This window comes from Bidens hawaiensis, unplaced genomic scaffold, assembly GCF_021521415.1.
Source record: "Bidens hawaiensis isolate Kalapana, Puna unplaced genomic scaffold, B.hawaiensis_p1.1 tig00027074_1, whole genome shotgun sequence".
Taxonomy (NCBI): domain Eukaryota; kingdom Viridiplantae; phylum Streptophyta; class Magnoliopsida; order Asterales; family Asteraceae; genus Bidens; species Bidens hawaiensis.
The window spans coordinates 135,683-146,812 of NW_027494365.1; the positions used below are offsets into that span (position 1 = coordinate 135,683).

Sequence of the window (11,130 nt, forward strand, 5' to 3'; positions counted from 1 at the left end):
AAGCCTTTGGATTCGCGTGTAAAAGTTTCTTTTGATCGGTAGGGTATCGTTATGACTACTCGAGTATTATACTAACGTCTAGATATAAGAAAAGTGAGAGAGAAAGTAGATTTGGGACGAGAAGTTTCTTTCGATCTGATTTCTGCCCCTTCTATAGCTGATTTCTAGTCTGGTTGCGTATCGTGATGGACCTATAATAAGGCCATCGCGTATCGCGACTAGACCTCTAGCTCCACCGAGTCAGCCGCCACGTGTCAGGAAACGTGTCTCGCCTGCATAACCTCTACGTCGCGTATCGCGATGGGTTACTTAAGGGATTCGTCACGTATCGTGACAGCCGCAATAATTTCTGGATAACTTACACTTCAACGCATATCGCGACGAGACTAATCTAAATCCGCCGCGTAGCGCGATGGGAGGATATTTAAAAATCTTAAATTTCCACAAAAATACTAAGGCGGCACCCCTAAGCCGCTCGCGGTGATGTGGGCGTACAAACTGCGCCATCAAATCCAAACTAAACAATTTTGTTATACAATTATATATTTTTGATGTGCTTGAAGTAGTTTAATAATATTAACTAAATTAAATAAAAATAAGCACTAAGTAATACTCTAAACTCTCTAAAACTCGACTAAACTACTAACCGGCAAGTGAACTGGTCAACTCTAGTAAAGCTAAGTAAATCCGGATATCGAACCCACGAGACTCTCTAAATTACGTTTATTAGCTAATTAGACTCAACTACAAACACGACTTATTAATTTATATTTGTTTGGGGGGGGGGTTAATTAAAATACTAATTTAAGACTATTTATTTAAAACTAATTAAGAAAACAAGTAATTTAAACAAAAGCAAAAGTTTGTTATTTAAAATAAGATGATGATGAGAAAACTACATAGGCTAGAATCCCCTAAATTTCAGTTATGAATTAACCGGGAAAATATTTAGTTGTGAATTGGGATCATAAAATAGACACTTAAAAGAAAACCCGAGCAGTACCCCTGACCCTTCTCAAGAAGACACCTATGGGTTTCTAACAAGTTTTAACGCACACCAGTATTAAAAATCAAGTTCCCTTACGGTCACCTAATTAATTATGATTTAGTTCATTTATACGAAATCCTACCTTACAGCGCGGAAATCAAAGGCAATTTAATATATTTAATTAATTCAATAGACAATAATAAATAATCAACCCTAGACGGACTCCTTACGAAGAACTAAATCTAGCAAGATTAAATAATAAAGATCTATCAATAACCTAGCACTTTACAGATTTTAAGTTAGCAACACACTTAGGTTTATTTGACAATATTATTTCTATGATCTTATCATGAAATTAATCATAAAATAATCAAGAACACAAAGTAGTTAACCTAATAGCAACCTATCATATGACAAACAATAATCAAGAAAACTATGGAATAAAACTCATCAAACAATCCTAAGCATCCATATGCATTAATTTAATATAGTTAAATCTTTTACCAAATCATAAAAACCATAACGATAAAGAATCCCAAGTCAATTCAAAACATCAAAGTAGGTTCATCATAAGGCTAAGTAGTTAATGCAATTTAACCTAACATCTTAAGTTTAAACAAAACAATCAAATAAGAATTCATGGCGGATATAAAAGAAAACGAAAGAAAACAGAATATAAAACCCGTGTTCTTCATCTTCAACTAATGCACGCACCACCAAATGATTCTTCTACTCCAAAGTCACCAAAAGATGCAATCCTAGGCCTTGGAACTCCCCAAACTCGGATGTAGCTTTCAGGATATGGTTAAGGTTGAGTTTAGGTGGCTTTATATAGGAAATATCAATAAAAAACCCTAAAAATGGTTGGAAGGTTCTGGAACTTGGCCCACCGCGCCGCGTGGCGGGCTTGGGCTCCCCGGTCGAGTGACGCTCCGGATGGAGGGGGCGTCCAAAACCGGTCCGGTTCACTCCAGGTCTGGTCCGGTTCGTTTTCTGATGGTCCGGTTCTCCGGTTCAGTTCATTTTCGCTCATTTTTCGTCCTCTTTTCACCAAAATTATAACCCGGAACCTAAAATATAAAAAGATGTTAGTAGTATACAAATCTTACAATAAAACGAACAAAACTAATAAACTATTAAATAAAATGTACAAGGGATTAATGTATATTAAACGTTATATCAATTTTCTTCTTCTTTTTTAAATTGATAATCACGCCTTTAGATAAATGATGTAACACAAAGTGCACATCTTATTACACCAAATTTTCCTTATATTTTAGCCGAACTCCATGCAAATTCATTGTTTTTGGTACTTATTTGAGTTATTTGTGAATTTGCAGGTCCGGGCGCCCGCCTGACAAAGAAAACAAGAAAAGAGGGCGTTTCGTGGACAAAATCAGCAATCTGCCGACCCCGCACAACCGTGCAAGATCTTGCACGACCGTGCTTCCCGGAGATGCAAGCCAGTGCCGCAAAAATTCAAAAGTGCACGACTGTGCATGGTCGTGCGGATGACCGTGCATGACCTGCACGGCCGTGCGGGCCTGTGCCGGTGACCGTGCTAGAACAGAGAAGTCTGCCCTTTTGGTCAGACTAAAGCAGGGTGTTGACTTTCCACTTATATGCACGACCGTGCATGCCCGTGCATGGGCCCGTGCCAGATGTCCAGAAAGCTTAAATACACCTCCACTACTCCCATTTGAGGTATGGAGCCTTAGGGGAATTCTTTGAATTGCTGGAAAAATTATTGTGTGTGTGTTAGAGAGAATTCAAGGCTTCCATCTTTGTGTGATCATCCTTTCAAGTAGCAATCATCATTCATCTTAGTTTGCAATCTTTTGTTCTTGACAATGATTTGTAAGATTACTTTGATTTTGTTTGTTGTATCAAGCCTTATGGGCTAAGTACTCTTGTTACTTAGATTATGTTGAAGCTTTTGCTTATGTGATATTTATCTATGCATGATTTTGACAAGTTGGTGTTCTTCAAGTTTATGACATGTTCTTGAATAGAGTTTGATGGTTGAATGCTTGTTTTAATTCCTTGTCTTGTTAGTTTGATAGATGTTTAACCAAAATATGTTGGAAAACTATGTGTTGAGAATTTGTTTATGAACTTAGTTTGTGTATGCATACTTTGTTTATATCATTAAGTTAGGAATGACTAGTGGAAATTAACTTGGTTATGAATTTTAACAAGCATGAAACCTATCACTTGATATTGGAAAATTGTATGGTGATAATATGATTCTTTGAGTCGCAGTGTGCCAATGGCTGAGTGTTATGTGCCTTATATCTAAGGCTTGATACAAAACTACTTTCAAGCCGGGGGTCTCACCGGAAGCAGCCTCTCTATTCCTACGGGGTAGAGGTAAGGCTGTCTACATCTTACCCTGCTCAGACCCTACTATATCTTTGCTATTGGTGGGATATACTGAGTATGATGATGATGATGATGATGATGATGATGATGATGATGATGATGATGATGAGTTGGTTAATATTTGCTAGGGATTAAGGCCATAATTCTTGGTTCATATTTTGCTAATTAAAAGTTTCATGTGTTTAACTAGTGTTCTTGAACTTGTCTATTTTTACATGATTTTAGGTGGTTAGTTTGTTGTTTTCATTCTAGCTTTCCTTTGATTCTGAGATTAGGTAGTTTTGACAAACTTACTAATCTATGGTTATTAACTTGTTGAAAACCCATCATGTTGTTTTGTTGCTAGTATTATGTTGCCTTGATTGGAATTTGATGTTGGTGCTTAATACATGATGTTTGTCATTATCATTGCTATTTTGTTACTAAGTTTGAGTGGATGCATAGTCTAAGTAGCCTTGTTTGGATTGATTGTTAGTTGTATTTTACTTGCTTTGTTATTGTTAAATGCTAGTTTAGTTACTTGAAAAATTACTTGGATTATTTGTTTGGTTAAATTAATTACAAAGATTTAGTATCAAAAGTTAGCCGTGTCCATGGATTAACACTCGGTTCTTACCGATACTTTGCTACAAACGATAGGTACACTTGCCTTTCGTGTGTAGTTTGGTTGTTGGTGAAAACCATTTTTAAAACCCGATTTGTGTGAAACTTTTAGTTAAATTTAAATTTATATATATATATATATATATATATATATATATATTCACACACGTCAAGTTTTTGGCGCCGTTGCTGGGGGCACGGTGTTTTACTTTTGAAAACGATACAAGTAATTGATTTGCCTTATTGATATTTTTGCTCTATGTTATTTTAGTCTATTTCATTTTTATTCATTTTGTTTTATTTTATTTTAGTTATATTTTTTAGATAGTTTTCCGTGTCTTGTCTGTTTCCATTCCGCGTTTCTTTCGGGTGATGCATGTCCACCACACCCGGTCCTGATCTTGTTTCCCCCTTTTCTGAACCCGAGCGACATCTTCGAAAAGGTTTAAGGAGGAGAGTATGCGAGATTTCCGAGGTATTTGAAAACGAAGTTGTAGAGGAGGACGCGAATCCCGAGGTTGAAGAAATGGCGGATCCTAACAATCAAGGTCGCATGGATGATTTCGCCACGCCGTCACTCGATGGCTACGGCAGCGGTGTCACGGAGCCCGAGATTACCGTGAGTTTCGAGATCAAGTCGAGTATTATTCATATGGTCGAAAATTCCGTTTCTTTCCATGGCCTCTCGAACAAGGACCCTCACTCTCATGTTGCGCATTTCCTTCGATTATGTGCGATATTCAAGATCCAGGGGTGTACGGACGATGCTGTGAGACTCCGAATTTTTCCGTTCTCACTTCGCGGGGCTGCCTTGGAGTGGTTAGAGGCACTCCCTTCTGGTTCCATCACCACTTGGAACCAATTGGTTGAGCAGTTTCTTCTTCAGTACTTCCCACCCGATAAAACTGCAAGATACCGGGCAAAAATCACTGGTTTTCGTGTTGATGATGATGAGTCACTTCATGCTGCATGGGAGAGGTTCAAGGGCTTGTTGAGAAAATGCCCTTATCACGGTTTGAGTCGCGGTCTTCAGTGTCATACGTTCTTTGATGCCTTATCCGGAGCACAGAAGAAGGCCGTTGATCAGGTTGCGGGAGGAGATTTTGGTAGGTGTACTCCCAACGAGGCGTTGGATGTCTTAGAGCGAGCTGCAAAGAAGAGTTTTGCATATAATCCGCCTCGTAGTATCCCTTCCACTAAGGGCGTTCTTCATGTCGATTCTAATACCCTTGTTTCCGCTCAGTTAGAAGCCTTGACCAAAAGATTTGACCAGATGCAATCCGATCTGGCTAAGTCTAGCTCTTGTTATGGGTGTGTGAAGGGAAACACTAGACCAGTCAGTGCCAGCAGGCCATGGTGGTGGAGGATTTTGACTTTGTGGGCCGCCAAAACAATGCCTACAACAACTCCTATAACCCGGGATGGAGAAACCACCCAAATTTCAGTTGGAAAGATGGTGGTGGCAGTCAAAATCAGAATCAAAACCCACCGGGGTTTGACCGAAATCCAAATTACCAGAATCAACCCCAGAACCAATCTTACTAGCAAAAGCCTCAGTTTTAGGGTTCCAGCAGTAGTGGTCAGTCTAGTGGTGGGTATAGTGTTGAAAATATTTTGACTCAGATTTTGGCTAAAACCGAGACCTCAAACAAACTGGCTAAGCAGAGGAACCTGAAGATTGATGAGACTCTCCAAAGACATGATCTCGAGTTGAGGAATCAGAAAGCGTCCATTCAGACCATTGAGAATCAAGTTGGACAGATTGCTCAGCTCCTCTCTGCGAGACCACAGGGTAGCCTTCCGAGTAACACTGAGATTAATCCGAATGCCAAGGCTAAGGCGATTACCCTGAGGAGTGGTAGGTCCACCATTCCTGTTGATGCATCGGTTTCCACACCAAAACCGATTGTCGATGAGATCGAGACTGAGACTCCTGGTGAGGTGCATCCAAGGGTAACCCCAGAAAGTACCGCACAAACCAGTGAGCCAGTCAGGACTTATGTTCCTCCTATTCCATACCCAGGCCGTTTGAAGAAGCAGAAAATGGAAGAGCAGTACGGGAAATTCTTAGAACTTTTTAAGCAGGTTCACATTAATCTTCCGTTTCTCGATGCGTTGAAAGAAATGCCTAAGTATGCTAAGTTTCTAAAGGAGGTTCTCTCGAACAAGAAGAAATTAGAGGAGCTTTCTTGTGTGACTTTGAATGAGGAGTGTTCAGCGGTCCTTCAGAATAAACTGCCCAAAAAAATGACCGATCCGGGCAGTTTTACCATTCCATGTTTGATCGGTAGTTTGTCGGTTAGTAACGCTTTAGCCGACCTAGGTGCTAGCAGTAACTTGATGCCTTATTCTGTTTTTGCAAAGCTAGACCTGGGTGAGCCTAAGCCTACTCGCATGAGCATTCAGCTTGCCGACCGCTCGGTGAAATACCCGAGGGGTATAGTTGAGAATATGCTTGTGAAAATCGACAAATATGTGTTTCCTGTTGACTTTGTGATCTTGGACATGGATGAGGATAAAAATGTACCACTCATCTTAGGTCGTCATTTCCTAGCCACTGCTAGAGCTCTCATCGATGTCTGCACCGGTAGACTCACTCTTAGAGTTGGAGACGAGGAGGTGACCTTTGATATTGGGAGATCCATGCGCCACCGACATGATCATGATGACGTGCTCTACATTGATACTGTCGATTCTTGCGTTTGTGAGCACATACAGGACACGTGTGAGGAGTACTCTTTGGATACTCAGTTGTATGTTGGAGGGATTTCTGACTTGGTCAGTGGACCTCTATTTAAGGAGTTGGTCTGTGGTGTGGATAACGAGCCTCCTGAGTGTTTAGAGAGGATTGAGGATGTTGATCGCGTTGCCGAGCCTAAGGCAAAACCTTCTGTTATAGACCCACCATCTATTGAGCTTAAGGAGCTCCCGTCCCATTTGGAGTATGCCTTCTTAGAGGATGGGTCCCGCCTTCCTATTATCATTTCTGCTAGTTTGTCGAGCGAGGAGAAGGTGAAGTTGCTCGCGGTTCTGAAGAGACATAAGCACGCGATCGTTTGGAAGATCATGGATATAAAAGGGATCAGTCCATCCTATTGTACCCATAAGATCTTGATGGAGGAGGAGTACAAACCCGTGGTGCAGCACCAACGGCGTCTCAACCCTAATATGCAAGACGTTGTGAAGAAAGAGGTCATCAAGCTTCTCGATGCTGGATTGATTTATCCGATCTCTGATTCCCCATGGGTGAGCCCGGTGCAGGTCGTCCCGAAAAAGGGCGGTATGACGGTTGTTGTGAATGAGAAGAACGAGTTGATTCCTACGCGTACCGTCACGAGATGGAGAGTTTGCATTGACCACCGCAAACTCAACGATGCCACGAGGAAAGACCATTTTCCACTCCCCTTCATTGACCAGATGTTGAAGCGACTGTTGGGAAAGATGTTCTATTGCTTTCTTGACGGTTTCTCGGGATACTTTCAGATCCCCATCTCTCCTGAGGATCAGGAGAAGACGACATTTACATGTCCTTATGGCAAATTCGCCTACCGGCGGATGCCCTTTGGACTGTGTAATGCCCCAGCCACGTTTCAGAGATGTATGGTGGCAATTTTTCATGATATGATCGAGGACTCCATGGAGGTTTTCATGGATGATTTTTCTGTTTTCGGGAGTTCTTTTGATCATTGTTTGAGAAATTTGGAGAGAATGTTGGCTCGTTGTGAGGAGGCCAACCTTGTTCTTAATTGAGAGAAATTCCACTTCATGGTGAAGGAGGGCATTATGCTAGGGCATAAGATTTCACAGGCGGGGCTTGAGGTTGATCGAGCCAAAATTGATACCATTTCGAAGCTTCCGCCACCCAATTCGGTGAAGTCTATTAGGAGTTTTCTCGGTCACGCGGGATTTTATCGGCGATTCATAAAGGACTTTTCCCAAATCGCCCGCCCGATGACGAAACTCCTTGAGAAAGATGCCCCGTTTGTTTTCTTCTCCGAATGTCTTCGGGCGTTCGAGCTTCTGAAGGAGAAATTGGTGAATGCCCCTATCATGGTTGCCCCCAACTGGTCTTTACCTTTCGAGTTGATGTGTGATGCTAGCGACTTTGCAGTTGGAGCTGTCTTAGGTCAAAGGCGGGATAAGCATTTTCATCCGATTTATTATGCGAGCAGGACACTGAATGATGCGCAGGAGCACTACACGACCACTGAAAAAGAGCTCCTTGCTGTTGTCTTCGCATTCGATAAATTTTGGTCTTATCTCGTCCTTTCTAAGACCATTGTGTTCACGGATCATGCAGCCCTTCGCTATCTGTTCAGCAAACAAGATGCGAAGCCGAGACTTATTCGATGGATTTTGTTGCTGCAGGAGTTTGACATTGAGATCCGTGACAAAAAGGGTGCTTAGAATGTCGCGGCAGACCACCTCTCCCGTCTTGAGTGCTCAGCTTCATCGGAACAAGTGGGGGTTCACATAAATGACAATTTCCCCCATGAGTTCCTCATGCATATCGAGACACGGGATGAGGATCATCCTTGGTTTGCTGACATTGCGAATTTTCTTGCTAGTGGGATCGTACTTAAGGGTCTGACTCACCAGAAAAAGAAGAAATTCTTTTCTGATGTTAAGCATTACTTTTGGGAGGATCCTTACTTGTTTCGTGGTGGTGCTGATCAGCTCGTGCGTAGGTGTGTGTATGGTGACGAGGCTCGAAATATCTTGAGACACTGCTACGAGGGCCCGACCGGAGGACACCATGGAGCCACATCCACGGCGAAGAAGGTCTTTGATGCCGGTTTCTTCTTGCCGGCCATCTTCCGTGATGCTCATGACATGGTGCAATCTTGTGATGCTTGCCAGAGGGCAAACAACATCTCTTCACGAGATGAGATGCCCCAGCGACCGATTCAGGTCTGCGAGGTTTTTGATGTCTGGGGCATCGATTTCATGGGACCTTTCCCGACTTCTTTTAGCCATCGTTATCCTAGTAGCCGTTGATTATGTTTCAATATGGGCCGAGGCGCAAGCCTTGCCCACAAATGATGCTAGGTCGGCGGTGAAATTTCTGAAGAAGTTGTTCTCCCGCTTTGGTACCCCTAAAGCACTGATTAGTGACGGAGGGACACATTTTTGTAATGCCCAGTTGGAAAAGGCATTGTCCGGTATGGTGCCCATCATCGCTTCTCTACACCATATCACCCGCAGACAAGTGGGCAGGTTGAGGTCACGAATCGGGGCATCAAGAGGATCTTGGAGAAAACGGTTAGTCAGAACCGCAAGGATTGGTCCGAGAAATTGGATGACGCACTGTGGGCTTTCCGTACCACCTACAAAACACCGATTGGTACGACACCGTTTAAATTGGTGTACGGGAAAGCGTGTCATCTCCCTGTTGAACTCGAGCATAAGGCATATTGGGCATTGAAAAGTGCAAATCTTGATCTTGCATGCGCGGGTAAAAACAGGATGGGTCAGTTGCATGAGCTTGAGGAGTTGAGAGGCCAAGCTTACGAGAATTCACGGATTTACAAGGAGAGGATCAAAAAGCTTCATGACGCCCGGTTGAAGGACCAAAAACAATTCCAAGTGGGCGATCGTGTTTTGCTTTACAGTTCTCGCCTTCGTTTATTCCCTAGGAAGTTGAAATCCCGATGGTCCGGCCCCTTTAGTGTGAGACAGGTATTTGACTACGGTACCATTGAGATTGGCCATGAGGATGAACGCATCTTCAAGGTAAACGGTCACCGTTTGAAACACTATTTGGGTGAGCCGGTCGAGACTGTTTTGGAGGTCGTCGACCTCCACCCCATGATCTAGTGTGGGGAGTGTGAGTCTAGCTATCGACTCCGTAAAAATTTAACGTGTTTAGGAACTTTGTAGTTTTTGTGTGTTTGTTTTGTTCTTGTTTATTTTTGAAGAGTTAAGCTATCTTTGTTTCTTTCCGGTTTCATTCTTTGAGCGAGAAATTATGGGTTAAGGCTTATAATGGTCAAAATCGGGAACCATTTTGGTTTGAAATTGAGTGGAACACTGCTAAATTGGCAGAATGAGAATTGGTAGGCCAAAACGACTTCGCACAGGCTCGTGTACGACCCTGCAACGGTCGTGCAGAATCGTCTCGGGAACCGTGCAGACAGTTTTGATCAAGTTTTATCCCTTGCTTACCCCATTTTCATCCATTTCACTCTCCCCACAGCCGTTTTTGACCCCCTAACCCCCAAATCTCTTGTTCTTCACCGGATTGTCACACTAAAGGATGTTTAATCTTCCCTTCCATCTTCCTTTTCCTTATTTTTATTGATTCTAGGGTTTGTTCATGAGGAATTTGGGGTTTTTCCAATCCTATCACTTTTGGGTCGGATTTGCCCTAATTCCTTGTTGTTTTGGTTAGTTTTAGGGTTGTATTTGGCTATTTTGGGCTTGATTGCGTGGATTTGGTCGATTGGGTTGTTTTCCAGCAGCAGACCGCCGTATGCACTGTTTCTGTAGGCCACGCACGGTTGCCGGCACGGTCCGGCACGGCCGTGCGTGGTGGTTTTCTCGGCGGAAATCTGCTGGCCTGATCTGGACAGTTTGCCGAGTTGCACGGTCGCCGGCACGGTCGTTGGCACGACCCCGCACAGCCGTGCACTGTCATTTTTCCAGCCATAATTCCCCAGTTGACCAGTCTGTTTTCTTAAGCCCCTGTGCATGGTCCTGTCAGTTCGCACTGCCTTGAACTGCTTTTGGCATGACCATGCCAAAGAGTCAGTCAACCCGTTTCTCTTTTGTCTATTTTTGCTAATTCATCTCTTGTTTGACAGATGTCGGGTCGCAGGCACCTATTCTGCCGGTTTCCAGGGGATGATACCAGGAGCAGCGACGCTTCGCTGAACTATGGCCGAGGAGGAGTAAATTCGTAATGGGACGTGTCCCGTGCTACGAGACGCTTGAACGCATAAACCAACGCGAGCGTTTTGATGCACTGCTCACAGGGCCGTGAAAGCGCCTTCTCTTTATTTATCGGCCTGTCTTTCTCGAACTTACCTTGGAGTTTTTATCTTCTTTCTTTATGGACCCGCTGATTTTGGATCCTCATGACAGCAATAATGGGGTCCGGTTTCAGTTGGGGGGGAAGTGGTATACATGGTTGCTCGCCACCCTGGCTCGCACCATGG

The 11,130-nt window shown here is 43.1% G+C and overlaps 1 protein-coding gene and 1 non-coding gene across 2 annotated transcripts; one reads left to right on the plus strand and one right to left on the minus strand.

Moving 5' to 3' along the window:
• Positions 1-4,885: 4,885 nt before the first annotated feature.
• Positions 4,886-4,990, minus strand: LOC143574672 (small nucleolar RNA R71). The gene has a single exon (XR_013142638.1). It is a non-coding gene; the product is annotated as a small nucleolar RNA R71 (small nucleolar RNA).
• Positions 4,991-8,476: 3,486 nt separating this feature from the next.
• On the plus strand, positions 8,477-9,790 carry LOC143574663 (uncharacterized). The gene is made up of 2 exons (XM_077059236.1): positions 8,477-8,884; positions 9,179-9,790. The coding sequence occupies exons 1-2, from the start codon at positions 8,477-8,479 to the stop codon at positions 9,788-9,790; spliced, it is 1,020 nt and encodes a 339-aa protein (XP_076915351.1).
• The last annotated feature ends 1,340 nt before the right edge of the window (positions 9,791-11,130 follow it).

Bases quoted from the DNA above. Each gene is read 5' to 3' on its own strand.
- LOC143574663 (XM_077059236.1), top strand. From the start codon at position 8,477: ATGCATATCGAGACACGGGATGAGGATCATCCTTGGTTTGCTGACATT. The intron at 8,885-9,178 runs GTCTGCGAGGTT...TATCACCCGCAG, and splicing joins TGCCCCAGCGACCGATTCAG to ACAAGTGGGCAGGTTGAGGT.